Consider the following 23,729-nt stretch of genomic DNA (forward strand, 5'->3'; position numbering starts at 1 on the left):
CTCCTCCTCACGTTCCCTGTTTGCCTTATGAAGATCCGCCAGTGCTATCTCGTACATGGTGACGAGATCCTGGCCTGACGGGCGGCTGCTGCCTGGGTTTTCCTCACCACCGGGATTGGCCGGGGTTGTGAATAGTGCGCGGTTAACGCCGATCGCGGGGTCGGAGGGCTGGGGTATGGCGGGAAGCTCCGCCTGCTCTTCAGCGTTTCCCCCGCTGTCGTTAGTCATGATGATTGTAGCGGGATGACCTTTAGTTCAAGGATTTCCCACAGACGGCGCCAATGTTAATGTCTGAAAGTCTAGCGGTGGCTAAACCTTAGTTAACGCTGATCCGGTGGGCGGATCGATATTTGTACTTATGTTGTGATTCCTGTTACCTGTCAAGTAAAATACAACGGGCGTCAGAGGGAGACCGCGCTGGGCGGTCTTCAACTCTCCGATGCCTAAGTTAGTCAATGTATTTGTGTTGACAAGATAACCGTAGGTAAGTATTGAATGCGTGATTAATGAGGAGAGAGGAGAGAACCTTTTATAGGTGAGGAAGAGACTGATCTTGTCTTTGTTTTCGATGTGGGACTGATATGCTTCAGTTCTTAGTTTCAGAAGCTTCTGATGCTTAACTTGGTGCGGCGCGTGGCGGCGCGTGGGTGGCGATCTGGAGGCGGTCCGACGCCGAGGCTGTAGCCCGGCTGGCAGTGTGTTCGCATGTCATTCCTTTGGTTGGAATTAGTACCTTTGGCGGTACAATGAGCATGGCCCATTATAGCTAATTATGCTTGCAAATGTACACGTATGTACACATAATTAATTGTATTTTCTTTAATTACGTAATCAAATCAATCAGTCTTAATTAACTGATTTAATCACGACTATTAAGGAATTAACCAATAATTTGATAGCTGATTTTAATTGTATTTCGTTAATATCACAATTAAATCAATCCGTTTTGGGTAACCGATTTAATTATGATTATTAAGAAATTTAGCCAATTAATTGGATGACTGATTGTCGTCTTGATCAATTTAAATAAATTGATATCTAATCAGCAGACGAGATTTAATACTTGATTTGACTCGGAATCAATTGATTTAATTTGATTGATCCGCTTTAATATCAGTTGATTTAGCCGGGGCAAATTCATTTATTGCCGTCAGGTCTTTCATGTGTTGCCAAGTATCATTCTCTGAGTCTGCGTGATTTTGCTGACTCACAAGCCACGTGAACATTTTGTGGGACCCACATGCCGACTAAATTTGTTCGGTCATAATTTTGAGTGTTGACCGAATTATTTAATAGATTTATTTTCATTAAATTTTTGGTGCCTACAGTAATTAACTTAACATTTTGGATAAATGTCATACATGAATTGAATGTTATAATTCTTTGTTGTTCTTGATTTGAATTACTCTTTATATTACTTCTTAGTTAATAATTTCGGTGCTTTTATTTGTTCATAGAATGCAAGAGTTCGTTTTTTTTATGATACATGCCGTGGTGGTTCCAAGATGAAAATTTGATGTAGGCGCGCTAATCTAATAAAGGGTTGCTTACTAAATTTCAGAATGCTGTAACTAAAGAAAAAAAGGGAGAAAAAAAATGAGAAAAGAGGGAAAAAAAAGAAGAAGCAAGATTTTCCCTTTAAGATAATTTTTTTAAAGAAATACTAATAGAAAATGTTGTAACAAAAGAAAACATGCATGAGGATTGAGGGGATTCGAACCAAGGTCAAAGCTTGAGAAAGACCAAAATAACAAATCACTTTGCCAAGTGGACCAACATTAGATTCATGTCATAATTTATACTATTATTAAGACAAGAGGCTTTGTTAGCCAAAATCTAAAATTTTGACAGAATTGACCCTAGAAGATTAATAAACTTTGAGAATTAATTAAATCACAAAGATAATTAAGACATTTACAAAATATATTTTTATAAAAAAAAAATCAAAGAAAAATACCCACAACCCACTTTTCTCTCTCCCATTTTCTTTTCTCTGCAATAATCAACTCTTTTATTTTTTATTTTCTGAAAAAAAATAATAATAACTTGCATATACATAACATGTGTGAAAAAATGCTAATGTTATATTAACACACTTAAACTGCCTAAGATATTCCTTGAATTTTGGGTTGGGCTATAGCCCAAATAACCCTTCATTTAGATACGTGACTAGATACCTAGCCAGATGGACATAGTATCAAAAAAAAAAAAACCTAGTGATATTGCAACCTTATTCAATGGAGTTTTTCTATTGGAACCTCCAAATTTACTCACCTGACCTCCTATGCTTTTTACACCCATCAACTTTGCAAGTACTAAATTTACTCACTAAACCTCACTAAAGTTCCTCAAATAACCTCATTCATATAATTTGCAAACAAACTATTATGTTTAAAATAAAAAACTTAGTCATTTCAATGATTTAATTACTCTATAAATCTTAATTACATATCCGTTCCTTAATCAGATAACATAAATATTTTTTTCAATAAAAGAAAATCAAACACAAGGTATTGAGTTTCAAAAATTAATTTCTAATCAACAAGAAAATAACATGAACTATTATGTGGTTTTTTTTTCCTGTTTTAGCTATGCAAAAAAAAAAATTATCATTTTTTCTTAATGTTTATTTTATTTTCTCTATTTTCTATATCTCTTGTTTAATTATTTAAATATTTATTTAGTTTTTTTTTTAATTGCTAGCTCATGTTTTGTTTTTAACAAATACTTTGGATAGACTTGGATTTAGGTCATAATATGATTTATTTTGTTTTCTCTCACTAATATGAGTTCAATAAGTATATCGTACATTTTTATGTCACATGATCTTAATCATAGTTTTAATTCTTATTAAATATATATGAATACTTTAATGAGTATGTAGTGAAATTGGAAAATGAAAATAGATAAGGAAAATAATAAAGAATACGATCTAATATTATTGAATTGGAAAGTCTAGAGAAAATTAATATAATATTTCTTTGCCATAATTATTGTCCTCAGTAGTCATTTTATAGTAGGTTGTACATGTCATTTAATAATTCAAAATAGAGTGAGGTCAAGTGAGTAAATTTGAAGGTCCCAATAGAAACACTCTATTCAATGGATTGGATGGAGTTTACATTGGGTGATGATGCAGAAGAGTTTTGGCTAGAGAGAATGAGAGATGCCTTTGACGGAAATGGCAATTTTCATCAAGAAGAAAGCCCTTTCAAATTCATAACCTTCAATGTAATTGAGAAAACTAAGCTGTTATTTGCTTGATAGAGTTGCTTAATTATGAGAGTACTGATGATATTTTATGGGTCTTTCTAAATGTACCCAACAAATTTCTAAATATACCCAGCAGTAAAAAATAATTATCTAAATTCCAATTTTAACACCCCCCCCCCCCCCAACATAACTATAACCAGCCCAGCAGTCTTCATCCATTCCCCACCAACTCATCAAATTTTTCCAAATCAATGTATCTCCTTAGTTTTCACGTACAATCCAATTCTATATAAACTTTATAGTTATTGATGATTTTTATCAATTGTCTAACTAAGGATTTCTCCATCAAGAAACACCAAGTTTCTTTCTCAAATGGTTCATCTAATTGTAGATTTTTTATTTGGGTGTTGAAGGTATGGGTAATTTGACAGACAATTCAGTTATTAAGCTCAGGGACAGTGTTGGAGAGAAGCGTTAAGGAGTTTATGGGGCATTATCGATGACATTCTTGTAGCACAGAACTGCAAACTCTATTCTCTTTGGGTTTTAGACTATTTGTTAGGATTAATTTTCTGTTTTTAGTTTGTAAGTTCTTACTTTAAATATGCAGTAATGGTGAATTTTAATTTGACTTGGTCTTTTAGATACCCTTGTGCTTACTAGAAAATGTGTTGGGTGTGAGAGAGATGATTTGGGTATGTGCAGTCATGGAGGAGCACAAGATTGCTGGGTGTGAGTTGATTTTTTTATTTTTTATTTTTTTGGTGTAAGGATAAAATTAGAAATTGAGAAATAATTTTTTTACTACCGAGTACACTAAGAAATTTGCTGGGTAAATTTAGCAAAACCCTATTTTATTTGTCTTGGAAAGGAGTATATAGTTATATCCAAATGAATATTTCTTCTGTTGTGCTTTTAAGCAACTACACAATCAAGCTCATTGCTGGAAAAAAGGTTGTGAAATACAAGGCGATGGTCAAAGCCATCAATAGAGGCCTTCATGTTCATGCTCTCCAAGAGTTTGAGCGTATGTTAAATGTTTTGTTTTAAACATCGTTCACTTGCCCACTGATGTAAATAGTTGGAGTAGAAAATGCATTACATTGTTCTTGTTTCTTTAATACATAAAACTAGTGGTCAACAACTTGTAGTGGATGAGCGTTCTCCATCTCTAAATCCTTGTCTAATTGTATATGCATCATTCTGGTAAGTTGTAAACTTGTATTACAATGAAAAAAAAATTGCAATAGAATTATTCTCCCCATAGTTATGTTCATTTTACATTTTTGAAGGCCATATGTATCTGGACATCATATCCTCAAATCATCAACAGAAGGAGCATTGAAACTTGAAAGTACCCTTGAACAGAGTTGAGAGCCTTCTAGGATTAACAATAAAAACATTGGTCAACATGCCTAGCAATTAAAAATTTTCATCACAGGAGAGGCATTGAAACTAAGCACAAATTCTACATTCAGTTATACCACTCTTCAGCCATAGTCCTCCACTGGGATCAAAAGTGACTCTCCCAATGACTAAGCAATTCTTTGTGCAAGTGGTTTCCCAATTCAGTCAGGGATGCTTGCTTGTTAAGACCTTCGAGTCCTTCGAGTACTGTGAAGGCAGATTCAAGCATACATGAAAGGTAGTCTACAATGCTAGTGCAGGCATTTGTTGGCCCATGATCTTCTGGTGATCTATAATCTGTTGCCTTCTGTTCAGCAAGTAATCGCTCCACCTTAGCCATCAAAGTCTCAATGCACTGTTGAAGTCCTTTATATGTAACCCCTATGCACTTAACATAGCCATTCTCATTTCTTCACATGCAGTGGCATGTACACCACAGGGAGAGGAAGCCGAGATATGGAAGTTGAAAAGTGGTGTTGAACTATTGCTACACTACTACATCAACGCTGTACTGCAAACATGAAAGATCTGAAAACTACATTCACCAGAAGCAGCCACCCTGTTCCTAAATCTTTCTCTCAAAGCTGCAGCTTCAGCCAGGCTGTTTGTCTTTTGCTCTTTCAAGACCTTCGGTTGAATATTAAGTAAGTTGGTCCAGCAGGCAAGCGAATAGCACTTTTGCATTTGTTAGAATAAATGTGGACCTATCATCATCTATGTTTAGTTTACAAACTAGATTGGAATTTGTCCATTAATAGGAGTTGTATGTTAAGTACAAAACCTAGTAACCTATTGAGACAATTATATCAACTCATTGGTTAGGAATCCATTAGTTGGATTACATTGTAATTCGACTTAGTGTTGCATTAGGTTTTCTTGTTGTTGGTGACTTGGATTCTAAGAAACATCTTTATGGGAGGATTCTTAGGATCATGCATAACCAATATATATAGATGTGTTGGTCCCTGCTATCTCTGTCACAAAGCATTAAGTCATGCCCCATAGAAAGGAGCTTGAATCCAGAGCTGAGGAGAAGATCAATCTTGAAAATTGTATTGAATGCTATAAAGGAAAAATGACAAACTTAAGAAAGAAAAATGCCAACAGAAGTAAGAAACTGTTGGAATTAATCCATACAGATATATGTGGACCATTTAGACATAAGACAATATGTGGAAATACCTATTTTATTACTTTTATAGACGATTTTTCCAGTTATAGCTACATTTACTTACTGTCAGAAAAATCACAATCACTTGAGGCTTTTAAAATTTTCAAAACTGAGGTTGAACATCAACTGGAGTTGAAAATTAAGGTTGTGAGGTCTGATAAGGGGGGGGGGAGAGTTTTATGGTAAATATACTGAGCAAGGACAACAAAAGGGTCCTTTTGCATTATATCTGCAAAGTGTAGGCATAAAGGCTCAGTATACAACACCATATAATCCCCAACAAAATGGGGTAGCTGAGAGGAAAAATAGAACTCTATTAAACATGGTAAGAAGTATGATGTGTACTTCAGGTTTGCCAAAGATGTTTTGGGGAGAAGCCTTAAGAACTGCAAATTACCTTTGCAATAGATCCCCAAGCAAAGCTGTAGATAAAACACCATTTGAATTATGGTGTGGTAGGCAACCAAGTTTACACCATTGTCATGTCTGGGGATGTAAAGCTGAAGCAAGGATTTATAATCCAAATTTAGGAAAGCTTGATCCAAAGTCTGTAACTTGTCACTTTATTGGTTACTGTGAAAAGTCTAAAGGCTATAAGCTTTATTCGCCTCATCATTCACCCAGAGTTTTTGAAACTCATCAAGTTAAATTTTTAGGTGAAAGTGTCTGCAATACAAACTTTGAAGACTTGTCCTCAGATTTTGAAGAAATTGTAGAAAGTGTGGATAATATAGCAGTAATGCCAAGCATTCAAAATAATTTGTTTAACTCAGGATTGGCTCAAAGTCAAAATCTAGTCGAAAGTCAAAATGCTGTAGATGAAAATTTAGAGGCAAATGATCTTAATTCTGAAATGGCTGAGTTTGACTTAGGGCAGGGGCAAGAGCAACTGACTGAACCTGAACCTCAAAATGAACCACAACCTCAACCTCAACCTCAAACTAAGCCACAACAAAACCAAGTTGTGGTACCAAGAAGGTCACAGAGAGTAAGGAAACCAAGGTTTGGAGGGGAGGATGATATTTATGAGGTTTATTTAAGTGAAGTAGAATCTACATTATCTGATGACAATGATCCCACTAGTTTTAAGCAAGCAACTGGGAGTAATGATTCTGATGCTTGGACTCAAGCTATGATTGCAGAGCTTGATTCAATGTATAAAAATGGAGTATGGGAGCTTGTGAAGCCAAAAGAAAATCACAAGCCTATTGGCTGCAAGTGGGTTTTTAAAACCAAGAGAGATGTCAGTGGAAACATAGAGAGACATAAAGCTAGACTAGTTGCTAAAGGTTTCACACAGAAGGAAGGAATATATTTTACAGAAACCTTCTCACCTGTTTCAACTAAAGATTCATTTAGAATCATAATGGCTTTAGTAGCTCATTATGACATGGAATTACATCAAATGGATGTAAAAACAGCCTTCTTGAATGGGGAGCTGGAGGAAGAAATCTTCATGGTACAACCTGAAGGTTTTATTGAGGCAGGGAAAGAGAATATGGTTTGTAGGCTTAAGAAATCCATTTATGGACTCAAACAAGCTAGTAGACAGTGGTATAAGAAATTTGACTCAGTGGTTTCATCTTTTGGTTTTACTGAAAATCTTGTCGATGAGTGTGTATATCTTAAAGTTGTTGGAAACAATTTTATCTTTCTTATCCTATATGTAGATGATATTCTTCTTGCTAGCAGTAATGTAAAATTGCTGAAAGATACTAAGGCTTTCTTGTCAAGTAACTTTGACATGAAGGAATTGGGAGAAGCATCATATGTGTTAGGAATTGAGATTAAGAGAGATAGAAAGCAGGGATTGTTGGGATTATCTCAACAAAATTATATTTCAAAAATTCTGAAAAGATTTGGAATGGAAACCTGTGCTAATGGTGAAGTTCCAATGTCTAAGGGAGATAAACTAACTAAAAATCAGTGTCCTAAAACTGAAAATGAGAAAACTGAGATGGAGTCGATACCATATGCTAGGCTAGTAGGGAGTTTAATGTATGCACAAGTCTGCACAAGACCAGACTTGTCTTTTGCAGTAGGTATGCTATCAAGATTTCAGTCAAATCCTGGACATGAGCATTGGACAGCTGGTAAGAAGGTTCTAAGATACCTGCAAAGGACCAAAGACTATATGCTTGTGTATAAACATGTGAAAAAGCTTGAATTGGTTGGTTTTACTGATTCTGACTTTGCTGGGAATTATCCTGCATCTATGAAGTCGACATGTGGTTATGTTTATATGCTAGCAGGTGGTGCAGTAGCTTGGAAAACAATGAAACAATCATTGATAGCTACTTCCACCATGCAGGCTGAGTTGATAGCTATATATGAAGGAGTGTGTGAGGGATTGTGGATCAGAAATTTTATTTTGGAGACTAAAGTGTTGAGTGATCATGTAACTGGAAGTTTGAAGGTGTTTTGTGATAATGAGGCTGCAGTGTTTTTCAGTAAGAATAGTAAGAGATCAAATAACTCTAAGCACATAGATTTAAAATTCTATAGTATCAGAAAGAGAGTTAAAGATGGTGAAGTTGAGATTTCTGGAGTCAAGACAAGTGATCAATTGGCAGATCCATTTACTAAAGCATTGTCAGTAGCAGCCTTTAAGGAGCATTCCAGGAACATCAGAATTCTGTCGAGTTTTGAAGATGCTTAAGTTCAGTGGGAGCAAAATGTTTTGAGAAAATTGTTTCTTCAGTTTAGTTTTGTTTTGGTTTAGTTCTTGATTTTCTGTTTTGAACTATGTAACAGAAACCTTGTACTTCATGGTTGATTTAATGAAATGAGGTATTTTTCAGTTAATGTTTTGACAGCTTTATTTATTTTGAGAATTTTATGGTAGTTGTACAGTTTTTCAGTTCAGTTCAAGTGGATTGTTTTATATATGCATATATACAGTTAGAAGCAAACATTGATCCACTGTGTGTAAAGAAATTGTGTTTGCATTGTGATTTTGATATTCAAAATACTTAGGTTGGACTGTTGTCGAATAGCAACTGCATATTGATATATAATGCTATTTGGTTGCATCACATTAAGTTTGAATTCATGTGAAGTGCAGAAACTGTTGCTTTGTGGTCTGGAACGAGTATGCTCATTTGAACATGCCTATTTCTTGATTCTGCAATGGTTATGCATTTTGACAGAATTGAATGGATTTAAAGTACACTTACATCTCACTGCACACTTCAGCTATTTCTGGAAAATTTCTTGATTCAGTTTGTGAATAGACAATGATGGTCCAATTGGGAGAATGTTAGAATAAATGTGGACCTATCATCATCTATGTTTAGTTTACAAACTAGATTGGAATTTGTCCATTAATAGGAGTTGTATGTTAAGTACAAAACCTAGTAACCTATTGAGACAATTATATCAACTCATTGGTTAGGAATCCATTAGTTGGATTACATTGTAATTCGACTTAGTGTTGCATTAGGTTTTCTTGTTGTTGGTGACTTGGATTCTAAGAAACATCTTTATGGGAGGATTCTTAGGATCATAACCAATATATATAGATGTGTTGGTCCCTGCTCTCTCTGTCACAAAGCATTAAGTCCTGCCCCATAGAAAGGAGCTTGAATCCAGAGCTGAGGAGAAGATCAATCCGCGTTCATTGTCAAGTTCGTTTAGTGCTACTGCAATGGCACCTAATACTGAAGAAGGTTAGTATATAAACTTGTAGTTTGGTTCATGTGATCTTGATTAATATTCAGTGTGTTTATGTATTTGTGAATTGATCATGGATTTGGTTTTGCTCATTCAGTCTAACAGCATTCACTGTAAGGTTTGCAGGTTGAGATGAAAACAAAGCTGTGAATCTGGTGATTGCTTCTTCATTCCAATAGACAAATTTTGTTACAATAGTGACAGATACGAGAGATATGTTGTCTTTCAGCATGTGTTTCTTCCATCTTAGATTGATACAAGTGTCTAAGAGAAGTCTGCTCATATTCAAGATATTCATCCTTATGATCAGAAAACAAATTGACTCCACGAGGCTCAGCATCCCAGTCATTACATCCTATGGCTCCCAGATCTCTAGCAAGTTCTCTTGTCCTCTCATATGCCACGCCAGCATTCTGAGATATAATAGCAATGCCCCTTCTTCTTCCAACAGAGGTTGATTCACCAGGGATGGTTTCACTAACAATTTGTTTAGTAGACATGTATCTCTCCACTCCAAAATTCGCTCAACAAAGATTGACATAGCTTCTTGAGGAGAAGGGGAAATGGCCATTATTGTTGTGCTTCCTTACCAACAATATCTGTCATTCCTTTATATAAGGAAGAAAGTCCACGAGAAACATTGCAAACACTAGTCTTCCTGGAACCCTGATCATCACCAAGAACCAATTTGACATCAGCATTCTGTAAAACCAAATGATGCAATGAATCATAATTACAACATATCAATACTAAGTCATGAACTATTCCACGAGAACCATCTGCACAATCAAACAACTTGAGTCTCCAGCCTTGTCTTAGGAGATTACCATTGTTATGAAGATCAATGCTTTGTCTTGCCATCTCAGCTATAGCTTCAGCAACTAGGATCCTTCTTCACAGCAAGATAATGACAGCAGCAGCTTGACACCATAGCAACACCAGAAAACTCGAGCAACACAAAACAAGAATAGTAAGGAAGAAGATCTTCTATGTTATACTACTAGAGCTTTCAGAATGGGATTGATCTTAATGCATTAACGTAGTTAACATAGGGACTTTTCCTGATATATATATATATATATATATATATATATATATATATATAGCGGCCTAAACTGACCTTGTGCTCATCCCATAAAGAGTCCAAGGTTTGCATAAGAGTTTATCAGCAATAGCTTAATGTTTATCACTTACACTTGATGTCAATCAGGTTATTTGACAGATAAGATTCCTACTTCAATCGAGAGACATATACCTCAGTTTGATAACAGGATAGAGTCCTAGATATGTATTTCTATTGTTCAATTTCCAGATTAAATCAAAGCTTATTAACTTAATGCATTTTAGATCATGACAAGTCCAATATGTTTTCCAACATTCTCCCACTTGGACTGACAGTATCTTTCTGCACAGCATTTGAACCATAATGAGAAAATTAAACAACAATGAAGTGTGCACTGAAATACAAGAACAAAACTCATGTCTTAGCCAGCTTGGTCAATGCATAGAATTAATGCAGAATCAAAAACTGATTTTGATCAAAACAGTCAAAACAGTTGAAGATCACTCACACAAATTTCTATACATCACATAAGCTCAAAATGATAAATCAAAGAGCAATTGAAAATTTAATATGTCTACCTGCAAGTTTCATTGCTCAGAGTCCAACAACATGATTTTGAAGAGTTTCAAAATCTCATCAGCAAGTACTTGAAGTGGTGAATCTCTTACTTGCTACTTCACCTGAAATCGATTCACTTTATAATACACATAATCAATAACTCAATAATTCCAGAAAACAAAATTTTTGGTACCAGAATATAAGTGATAACTAGAATTCAACTTTTATTGATAACTTACAACCAAATTTACAATTAAAATGGATAATCGGGGTACCAACTATGAATTGAAAGTTCATTACAGAAATTAAATTCTAAAAATGAGAGGTGACTCCCACTAAGCTTAAGCATCCAACTGAGATAAAATTCCCAAGTTCTTGATGTGTTTTTGAAAACTTGCAACTGTTAAAGCTTTAGTGAAAGGATCTGCAAGTTGGGCTTCTATATCAATGTTCAAAACTTCTATGTCACCAAAATCAACTCTTTGTCTCACACTATAGTACTTGAGGTCAATATGCTTAGAATTATTCGATCTCTTGCTGTTCTTTGCAAAAAAGACAGCAGCCTCATTATCACAAAATATTTTTAATGCTCCTGAGACTATGGACTTAAGGATTTCAGTTTGCATCAAAAAATTCTTGATCCATAAGCCTTCACAGACTCCTTCATATACAGCTATGAATTCTGCTTGCATTGTGGAGGTGGCAATTAATTTTTGTTTCATGGTTTTCCATGCTACAGCACCTCCAGCAAGCATGAAAACATATCCACAAGTGGACTTCATAGAGTTGGGATAGTTACCTACAAAATCTGAATCAGTGTAGCCTAACAGCTCCAAATTTTCCACTTTCTTGTAGACTAGCATGTGAGACTTAGTTTTCTGTAAATATCTAAGGACCTTCTTGCCTGCAACCCAGTGTTGGTGAGTAGGGTTTGATTGAAACCTTGAGAGAATGCCTACTGTAAAAGATAGGTCAGGTCTTGTACAGACCTGTGCATACATCAAACTACCAGTAAGCCTAGCATAGGATCTGCTTTGCATGTCACCACTCTTCCCCCCATTTTTAGAATTCTTAGTAAATTTATCTCCTTTAGACATAGGGATCTCACCAGTTGCACATGATTCCATGCCAAATCTCTTCAAGACTTTACAGATATAAGCATGTTGTGACAAACCTAATAAACCCTGTTTTCTATCCCTCTTAATTTCAATTCCCAAAACAAAAGATGCTTCACCTAGGTCCTTCATATCAAAATTATTTGACAGAAAAGCTTTAGTGTCTTTTAATAATTTGATATGAGTGCTAGCTAATAGAATGTCATCTACATACAGTATAAGGAAAATGAAGTTATTTCCAACTGTCTTTAAGTATACACACTCATCTACAATGTTTTCTGTAAAACCAAAAGATGAAATTACTGAATCAAACTTCTTATACCATTGTCTAGAAGCTTGCTTAAGTCCATAAATTGATTTTCTAAGTCTGCATACATGATCTTCTTTTCCAGGTTTTACAAAGCCTTCTGGCTGTTTCATGTAGATTACTTCATCTAATTCTCCATTTAAAAAGGTTGTTTTCACATCCATTTGATGTAGTTCCATATTATAATGTGCTACAAGAGCCATTATAATTCTGAAGGAGTCTTTAGTGGAAACAGGAGAAAAGGTTTCTGTATAATCTATACCTTATTTCTGTGTAAAACCTTTAGCTACAAGCATAGCTTTATGTCTTTCCACATTTCCTTTTTCATCTCTTTTGGTCTTGAACACCCACTTACAGCCTATAGCTCTGTGTTTTGGTTCTGGTTTCACCAACTCCCACACTGAATTTTGACTCATGGAATCCATTTCGGCTTTCATGGCTAACTGCCACTGCTGAGATTCAATGCTTTCAGCAGCTTGTTTGAAGGTAGTTGGATCATGATCCTCTGCAAGAATTTCATCAGTTTCTTGCAAATACACAACGTAATCACTGTTTTATCCAAAAGTGGGTTTTCTTTGTCTTTGAGATCTCCTAGGTTGGGGGTCATTAAACTCAGGTTGCTCTAAACCTGGATCCTGATCTAAAACCATGTCATGGGGCATCTCAGCTACCGGTTCTGCTAATGACTCATTTTGTGGTACCTCACTAATTGGATCAGCTAGATTTTGATCTAAATCTGTATTTTCTGTGGTTTGAGCAGCCATATATTGGTTCTGTAGTAAGGGTAAAAAAATTTCTAAATTCTCATCAACTGAAATTTCATCAAAATCTGCAGACAAGTCTTCAAAAGATGAATTGCACACTACTTCATCCAGGAATTTTGCTTGATGTGTCTCAAAAATCCTAGGTGTGTGATGAGCTGCATAAAACTTAAAACCCTTAGATTTTTCACAATGTCCAATAAAATTGCAACTCACTGTTTTTTACTCTAATTTCTGTGTTAGTGCATTTGGTGTTTTTGCTTCAGCCTTGCATCCCCACACATGGCAGTGATGCAGGCTTGGTTGCCTACCACACTAAATCTCAAATGGTGTTTTCTCTACAGCTTTGCTAGGTGCTCTATTGCAAATGTAATTTGCAGTTCTTAAGGCTTCACCCCACAAAAATTTTGGCAACCCCGAGGTGCACATCATGCTCCTTACCATGTTTAAGAAAGTTCTATTTTTTTTTCTGCTACTCCATTTTGTTGTGGATTATATGGAGTAGTATACTGAGCTTTAATGCCTTGTTCCTGAAGGTATAATGCAAAAGGACCCTTTTGCTGGCCTGCCTCAGTATACTTTCCATAGAATTCCCCACCCCTGTCAGATCTCACAATCTTAATTTTAGTTTCCTGCTGCAGTTCCACTTCAGTTCTAAAGATTTTAAAGGCTTGAAGTGCTTGTGATTTTTCTGACAGTAAATAAATGTAACAATATCTAGAACAATCATCTGTAAATGTAATGAAGTATGAGTTTCCACAGATAGTTTTATGCTTAAAGGGTCCACAGATATCAGTGTGTATAAGTTCTAAGAGTTTTTGACTTCTTACTGCAGTTTTCTTTCTTGAGTTAGTCAATTTTCCCTTATAACATTCTATACAGTCTGCAAGATCATCAAAATCTAGTTCTGGTAAAATTTTGTTCTTAATGAGTGTCTTAAGTCTTTCCTTAGAAATATGCCCTAGCCTTCTATGTCATAGGTATGCAGACTTGTTATTGAACAATGATCTTTTGACACCAATAACAGGGTTAGTACTTAAGGAATTTTCCCTATTTTCAATTAGCATAATTTCTTGTTTTGCAATAGAACAATTTAATTTTAAATAGTCATGCATAAAAGTACCACATCCAAGATAATCATGTCCTTGAAAAACTTTTATTCCACTAAAGTCGATAACAAGTCTGCAACCAAGCCTAACTAGCAAAGAAACCGAAAGCAAGTTTCTTTTCAAAGAAGGAATGAAATAAACACTATCTAAAACCAGAAACTTTCCTAAACCTAAGTCCAACTTTAAGGTGCCAATGGCTTTGACTGCTACCTTCATGCCATTGCCAACACAGACCGAGTCTTCATGCTTCCTTGGAGCTCTCCTCCTTGTTAAACCCCTTTTTGATCATCCATTTCTTGAAACCCTCACACGTACTGCTTCTTCATGTGCCCATACTTCTTACAAAAGTAGCACTTGATCTTTAGTAGCTTTCCAGCTGCAGCCTTTTCAGTGGGTGCTTTAGTGATGGTCTTCTTTGGTTTGAGTTTGTTCTGATATTTCCCTTTGTTTTTCCCCATCAGGTTGACAGTAGTAGTGGGTGTACACTCCTTCTTAATCCACTCTTGCTCATCTACACAGATTGAGATAAGCTCATTCAGTGTCCATTTTTCCTTTTGCGCATTGTAGGTTGTCCTAAGATGGCTGTAGGCATTTGGGAGGGATTCTAAGGCCACATGCACCACATGTGCATCATTCACACCCATGTAAAGTTCTCTCAGCTTATTGTTGATGTCTATCAACTCCATAATATGGGTTCTTATACTTCCATTTCCACTGAACTTAAGGTCATTGAACTTCCTAGAGAGTCTGGCACCTTCAGCTTTGTCACTTTCTCTGAATTTCTGAGCAATGGCTTCCAAGAAGTCAACTGCATACTCAGGTTCTTCGATGCAGCCTCTCACTGTATCCGACATAGTAGACCTGATGACATTTTTTGCCATCTTGTTGTCTCTATGCCAGTCCTTATAGGCTTTCTTGTCATCTTCAGTGCTTTCTCCATCCAACTCATAAGGTTGTTCATCAGTAAGGCATAGGTCCATGTTTTGGTGCATGGCTAAGTAGAACTCTACTTGGTTTCTCCATTTTCTGTAGTTTCCTCTACTCAAAACTTGAATCTGCCCTAGGGTGACAACTTCAACTCCTAAAGCAAAACAGTAAATAAAAATGTAAGTACATGTGTATTATTTATTCTGCAGAAATATGTGCATCAACCATCAGTAACAAAATGTATGGCAGAAACATAACTGAAAACAATCCCTTGTTCTAAAGATATATCAGATAACATCTTTGTGGTATAAAAACTGATAACTAAATTTCATACGTCATTATCCCATGTTTAATAGTCTTAATATATATATTGAAAGCAGTCAACATCTTTAGATAGAGAAAAGTTTCAATATAGCAGAAGTTAAAACTGTGAAACATGTATAATGCTGTTACTGATTTTAAATTTACACATATGAACACTCCATTAGGAGTCAAGAATAATGCAATTTAACAACAACAACACAATATTGTCTTGTTAGGCATTTTCTAGAATCTGCAGTGAAAGTTACTTTGTGCAACATAATCAAATAATTCCATAACCTTATATGACAATACAATAAAATGGTAAGTTATATATATGTTTTGTTGAATCATTTTAACTCTTAATTCACTGTGAAAAGGCATTAAGCCTGCAGATTCCAAAATGGGAGATATTAGTGCTTTGTTCTAAAATCACAGTACTATGAAACACTCATCCATACGTGTACTCATTCAAATGTATAAACAAAACATATATATATATATATATCAATCAATACAAGTTCCAACAACCAACAGATTCCAATTTGAATATGAATTCTCACAATACTTTCCATGTGCAGATCGATGCAAGTTGATCAATTTATTCATAAGGTACATACCTGGGCCTTTCCAAGATCAGCAGAGATTAATAGCGGAAGCAAACGAGAATAAAACAAAAACCAATCTCAACCCTCACGAATGAACCAAAAACTGAAAAACCCCAAATTTGAGAACCATTCTCAGCCAAAGACTAACTCTATCCGTTGATCAATTTATTTTTTATTCTGAATTCGGGTCTTGGGCCTGGGTTAAAGTATGGGCTGAAACTAAAAGCCCGTTTTATTGAATATTCAGAAAACATTTAATTTTCCAGAAAATGGTATTTCATTGTTTTGTTTTCCAAAACCAAATCGTATGATATGAATTTTATAGAAACCATGCTCTGATACCATTTTTGTAAAACCAAATGACATAATTACAACATATCAATACTAAGTCATGAACTATTCCATGAGAACCATCTGCACAATCAAACAACTTGAGTCTCCAGCCTTGTCTTAGGAGATTACCATTGTTATGAAGATCAATGCTTTGTCCTGCCATCTCAGCTATAGCTTCAGCAACTAGGATCCTTCTTCACAGCAAGATAATGACAGCAGTAGCTTGACACCACAGCAACACCAGAAAACTCGAGCAACACAAAACAAGAATAGTAAGGAAGAAGATCTTCTATGTTATACTACTAGTGCTTTCAGAATGGGACTGATCTTAATGCATTAACGTAGTTAACATAGGGACTTTTCCTGATATATATATATATATATATATAGCGGCCTAAACTGACCTTGTGCTCATCCCATAAAGAGTCCAAGGTTTGCATAAGAGTTTATCAGCAATAGCTTAATGTTTATCACTTACACTTGATGTCAATCAGGTTATTTGACTGAAAAGATTCCTACTTCAATCGAGAGACATATACCTCAGTTTGATAATAGGATAGAGTCCTAGATATGTATTTCTATTGTTCAATTTCCAAATTAAATCAAAGCTTATTAACTTAATGCATTTTAGATAATGACAAGTCCAATATGTTTTCCAACACATTCATGACTTCCATGTCATGAACAAATATTAGAAGTTTTGCCACATAATGTTGCATAGTATTAGTTCCCTTGTTGAGCTTGGATAAAACTTTAGCACAGTTTGCTATATCAAAACGAGCTAGCAGTTTCCTCTCTAATTCGTAGCAGTAGTCTGTCCTTTAGATTTGCAGCTGCAACTTCTAATCCCCTGCTAGCTACCAATGCATCTTCCTCGGCAAATGTTAATGCCAGCAACTTGTTTGAAGTTTCAGCTGCCTCTTTAACATGACTCTAATCGAAACATAGGGGCGAGAGGCCTGTGCTGCTATTGAACTCCATCAAGTACTTTATGAGGTCTATGGTTTGATTAGCAGTGTCGCACCGAGCATGTGCACTTAGCATGTAATCTCCTATTCTTGCAGTAGTCTTTCCAACATTTGATATAAGCGAGTCTAACCTATCAAACCTACCAACAAGCAGTCTACGTTTTTCTCAAGCTCCGAAAATGCAGCTCTTAGTCTCCTCTCTAACATCCTTCTTAAGATTGTCTAGTTTTTGATACGCTAAAAGTAAGCGCACAATTTAACCCTGTAAAATATAGTTATCAGTATAGAATAAGTAGAGATCGTTCTAGCCGGGGATTGAGGGTACACCTGTAATTGCAAAAACAACTAAAGAATTAATACAAGTAAAAAGTATTATTTACAAAAATAAAACAAAGAAAGAAATATATACAAGTAAAAACACAAATAGAGGGTTTTAGATTTATAAAATAAAAAATTAAAATAAATAAAATAAAGAAAATGTAAAAACATATATACAATGGTGGAAAGCAAGGAATAAAGATCAAAACCACAATCATATGCATGAAATCCAATTACAATTCATACAGTTGATTTTCTATGTCATGAGAAAGAAGTTGACCATGTGAAACGTTAGTAAGCAAACGATTTCTCATATTTTACTTTCCTTCAATATTTAATCTAAGTGAAAGCACCTAAATTAAACATATTGAACATGCAATCATAATCTAGAAAGCTAGCTACTCAAGAACACATGCAATGCATGAAGAACAAAGAAATGATGTCAATCAAAGTGCACAACCTAGTATGAAAAAGTTCATCTATTTGCAATCCTCCTGAATTGATTTCGACTTTTGTCCAAAGCCTTTACTACTTATGAAATAGGTTCACAAAACTATTAGGTGAATTATTTACCTAAATCTAGCTCCAATTACATGCATATATCCTAAGTTGGCCACCAAAGAACACATGCATATAAAACTTTTCTGTAATCCAAAATCAATCAAGCAATCTCACATAAGCAACATAAAAATCAACATATAGAAATCACAACTTTATTTCAAAACATATAAACGGGTTTTAAACTTTGTCCTTAACATCATGTTAACTAGAATTCATAACTCTACGAATTAAACAAAGGAAAACAAAAGAAAGTATGAAATACACCGTGAAAGATGGATGACAAGCCTTGAGACGAAAAACTTGAAGATCCTTGAAAGCAAGCAATCTTCTAATGAGGACACAAGGGTGTATGGTGACTAGGATCTTGATGTATTGCATGACTTCTCCTCCTCCTTGGTTGAGATGCAGAGCTTCTGAAGACTAGAGAATGGAGAGAATTTTCGTTGGAATTTTCTGAGGGGGGAGAGGTGTGTAGAAGTATGGGAGAACTGGTGTCAATGATGCTCTTATTCATAGGAGGATGTCCAAGCCTTCTGGATCCTTCTTTTAATTTATAGGAATTATCTGCTTGCCCCACATAGCTCCAACCAATCAGATAAATCCACGTTAGCATTCTTGTGTCATCCAACCAATGAGAAACCTCCAAAATAACACTTTGATTTAAGGGAGATTATTTTTACATTAATTACATGATTATTTTTTGATGAGTTTTTATCATAGGTGGGGTCTGAACTATGTCTGACCGGACTGAATGGTACCTGGACTTTTAAAATGATCAAATAGGTACCTGAACTTCCAAAACCACATCATTAAGGTACTTCCGTCTATATTCCGTTAATCATCCGTTAATTGCAGGGATAAATCAGACATTTCACCCAAATTGACCACTAAAATGACTGTTATAACCTCATCTGACATTTTGTCCATTTCCCTCCTTTCTATCTTAATTTCCCTAAAAAAAAAATTGACTCTTCCCCCCACACTATTCATGTAAAACTTTTCATCAAATTTTACCTCCAATTATTGTCTTTCGATAAATAATAATCAACATCTCAACATCAAGTTTTCTTGAATAATTTTTATTGTTCTTCAAAAATTAGCCTAACATAATGAAATACCAAATTATTCAAGTTTTACCTTCAATTATTGTCTTCCGATAATAAAATTAGCCTAACATAATGAAATACCAAAATTAGCCTAACATAATAAAACTTTTCATCAAATTTTACCTCCAATTATTGTCATTCGATAAATAATAATCAACATCTCAACATCAAGTTTTCTTGAATAATTTTTATTGTTCTTCAAAAATTGGCCTAACATAATGAAATACCAAAATAATTTTATTGTCTTTCGATAAATAATAATCAACATCTCAACATCAAGTTTTCTTGAATAATTTTTATTGTTCTTCAAAAATTAGCCTAACATAAAAATTATTTTGGTATTTCATTATGTTAGGCTAATTTTTGAAGAACAATAAAAATTATTCAAGAAAACTTGATGTTGAGATGTTGATTATTATTTATCGAAAGACAATAATTGGAGGTAAAATTTGATGAAAAGTTTTATTATGTTAGGCTAATTTTGGTATTTCATTATGTTAGGCTAATTTTATTATCGAAAGACAATAATTGGAGGTAAAACTTGAATAATTTGGTATTTCATTATGTTAGGCTAATTTTTGAAGAACAATAAAAATTATTCAAGGAAACTTGATGTTGAGATGTTGATTATTATTTATCGAAAGACAATAATTGGAGGTAAAATTTGATGAAAAGTTTTACATGAATAGTGTTGGGGGAAGAGTCAATTTTTTTTAGGGAAATTAAGATAGAAAGGAGGGAAATGGACAAAATGTCAGATGAGGTTATAACAGTCATTTTAGTGGTCAATTTGGGTGAAATGTCTGATTTATCCCTGCAATTAACGGAGGATTAACGGAATATAGACGGAAGTACCTTAATGATGTGGTTTTGGAAGTTCAGGTACCTATTTGATCATTTTAAAAGTCCAGGTACCATTCAGTCCGGTCAGACATAGTTCAGACCCCACCTATGATAAAAACCCTTTTTTGATTTATCTCCTCAATTTCAGCCAAGAATGAATGTGGACATCAAGGAATGTATCTGGACCTGTTTTCAACATTTTTGCTTGTTGCAATCCCTTGAAATTCTCCTTCCTTATCTGTCGAAATCTCCCTTTGGCCATAATCATGTCTAGATGCATTTAGGATTTAATTGAGATGTCATTATCCATATATATTCTTGAAATTAGGCCAAAATCAGTTTGTGTCTAATACAGACCCAAAATCTGATTTTTAACCATCTTTTCTTGCCAAAAATGACTCTTAATCCATATCACCTTTGTAGAGGACGTTTTCAGCTTGTTCTTGGGCTCTCCTAGTCCACCTAGGTATCCTAGTGTCATTAGGACTCCTTATTTTTTGCTATGTTCCTTTATCTTTCCGATCATGCTTCCTAGTTGACTCAAGAGTCTTGCTTTGCAAAAGTTTCATATTATGAACAGGATTTCCTGGTTGGACCAAGAAAACTTCATATCTTGGTTTCAGCTCATTTCTGCAGTTCTCGTGTCTTTCCTCTATCATTTTCAACGTTCCCTTACTTCTCATGTGCCTTTAAACTCATTTCTTCTCCATTTGTTCCAGTGCACCTAAAAATAGAAACTTTAATTAAACTTACTAAAAATAGAAACTTTCCTAAAAAAGAAACTTATTTAAAGAAATAACTAAGTAAATATGAGGAAATAACAATTAAAACGTCGCATTAAAATGCTCCTATCAGTCTTCCATCAATCCATGTTTGAAGATTAACCAACTCGTCAGTTGTCACGAAAATCCTTGAAGAGAGGTAACATCTTATCTAGTTATGGAAATAAAGGGTCAGAACTCAGAAGCATCTAATGGGGCTTGCATAAGTCCATTCGGCAAAGCATCACTCGCTCTGGTGCTGCTATGACTTTCCGATAATGAAACTATTTCATCTTCTTGAAAACATGGGAGGAGCTCTTTTACTAGGTTTTCAAATATTTGCATCAAAGGAAAACTCACCCTTCAAGTCATCTATGTCCAAGACTACAGGAAGTGACCTAACAGATGAAAGATTCTGCAAGCCTATCGCTCTCGATTACATCTTTACTCTCTTTCATCTCCATGAAAATTTAACGAAGGCAATTTAACGAAAATACGATTTCAGGAATTTTCATCACCATTACTAGGTTTAGTACAATATTGTGAATACCAATAACAAAAATAGTAATCCTAATTACTCCAGAACAATACAACAATTTTACTAACAAGAAGGCATCTTATTCCTATAATCCTATATATACCACGAATCAAACTCCTCTTTAGAAAAAGGTTATGTAATATAAATCTGGCGCCCAAATTTGATGCCCCGCCCAAAATATCAGGTCTTAGAACTGTTGGAACTTGTGGGACTCTAGTCCCACATGGAAGAAATTTTGAAGGATCATACCCTTTTTAAGGACACACCATGTAAAGAATTAAATGGGCAACAAGTACAAGATGTGGGCTTCGGTGGGTTTTCCTATTGGGCTTCCCATAGGAAGATGAATATATATATATATATATATATATATATATATATATATATATAAGTCAAAGATGGGCCTTGGGCTCGGTTTGACTAAATATGATTTTATTTTTTGTTTTACTGTTCAAATTCGAATAAAATCGAACAGTTGCAACGGATGGAATCAAACAACGTCAAAACAACTGCCGACGCAACTGACATAACTCCTCGTCTTGGCTTCTATATACATTGATCAATCAATCGATCACTCTTCTTCTTCCTCCTCCAAAAGTTATTCTGAGAAACATAGAGTAGAATTCGTCAGGGTCAAGTTCTTGCACAACAACTTGTACCAGATAGTTGTATCCTCTAAATAGACGTTCGAAACTACAACACAAGTAGGGGCGAATTTTTGTCTTAGGTCACTGCACTGCAGGCCTCTATCTGATCAAGTTAGTGAATTCAATTTCGAATTAAAGTTATTTGATTTCAATTGATTACTTGTTATTATATATTCAATTTGTGTTCTATATTAGATTATATATACTGTTACTGTTCGTATATAGTGATCGGTTCTAACAAGAATCACACTCTTACACCTACTCGAAGAATGCAAGAACATGAGAGAGCTGAAACAAATCCACACCCACATCATAAAGTCCCCATTTTTACTCAAACAAGACCAAACCTTTCTCATCACTCGTCTCCTATTCTTCTGCGCTCTATCCGATTCGGGTTCTCAGACCTACGCCACCGCAGTTTTTCGGGTCATAAAGAACCCGACTCTCTACGTCTACAACATCATGATCAGAGCATACGCGTGTAGAAAGACCAGTGCTTTGGATAAACCTGCTTCGTTTTGGTCGTTGGTGTTGTATAAGCAAATGGTTGGTAATGGGATTGGGCCCAATAGCCTCACTTTTCCGTTTCTTGTGAAGGAATGCGCGGCGAGGAGTGACGGCGGCGCTGGTCTGAGCATTCATAGCCAAGTGCTTAAGTACGGGTGTGAAGATGATGTGTTTGTTCGAAACTCGTTGATGAATATGTACTCTGTTTGTAGGTCTTTGAGTTGCGCACGCAGGGTGTTCGATGAAATGCCTGAGAGAGATGTGGTTTCGTGGAACTCGATGATTAAGGGGTGTTTGAGAAGTGGGGAACTTGATGAGGCGATGGATGTATTTGGGAAGATGAAGCAGAGGAGTATTTTTAGTTGGAATTCCATTATAACCGGGTGTGTTCAGGGTGGTCGGCTGAAGGAGGCATTTGGAACTTTTTCATGAAATGCAGGCTGCGGGCGGTGTTAGACCGGATAAGAGTACGATTGCTAGTGTCCTTACGGCTTGTGCTCATCTTGGCGCGGTTGATCACGGGACATGGGTGCATGGGTACCTGAGGAGAAGTGGGCTGGAGAGTGATGTGGTTATTGGAACAGCTCTGGTTGACATGTTTGGAAAATGTGGATGTGTGGAAAAAGCCTACGAGGTCTTTAAGGAAATACCGAAGAGCCAAAGTATCTTTCTTTGGCGCTGAGCGGCTGAGTTTTAGAACATTGACACATACACATAAGCTTGAATTTCAAAGTTTAACTAATAATTTAAAAATAATATTAATTTGCTCATGAAAAATTAAAAACTAAAAGGTATGTTTTACCAATAATTTCTTAAAATGAAAAAAAATAAAAAATCACCAACATATCTGTGTGTGTGTGTTTGATACTTTGATGTCCACGTATGGCGTGCGCTCATCCACTTGGAATTTGTACGTACAACGGCGGCTTGGCAGAG

At 35.4% G+C, this 23,729-nt stretch overlaps 1 protein-coding gene and 1 pseudogene across 1 annotated transcript; one reads left to right on the forward strand and one right to left on the reverse strand.

Moving 5' to 3' along the window:
- Positions 1–4,539: 4,539 nt before the first annotated feature.
- Positions 4,540–17,719, reverse strand: LOC112171734 (annotated as a pseudogene).
- A 4,846-nt stretch (positions 17,720–22,565) lies between these two features.
- LOC112171744 (pentatricopeptide repeat-containing protein At5g66520) lies at positions 22,566–23,225 on the forward strand. Its single transcript, XM_024308881.1, has one exon. The coding sequence runs from the start codon at positions 22,566–22,568 to the stop codon at positions 23,223–23,225; it is 660 nt and encodes a 219-aa protein (XP_024164649.1).
- Positions 23,226–23,729: the final 504 nt, after the last annotated feature.

This window comes from Rosa chinensis, chromosome 1 (assembly GCF_002994745.2).
Source record: "Rosa chinensis cultivar Old Blush chromosome 1, RchiOBHm-V2, whole genome shotgun sequence".
In the NCBI taxonomy this organism is placed as follows: domain Eukaryota; kingdom Viridiplantae; phylum Streptophyta; class Magnoliopsida; order Rosales; family Rosaceae; genus Rosa; species Rosa chinensis.

What these genes read in the sequence shown, in the direction of transcription:
- LOC112171744 (XM_024308881.1), top strand. Translation starts at nt 22,566, where the DNA reads ATGAGAGAGCTGAAACAAATCCACACCCACATCATAAAGTCCCCATTT.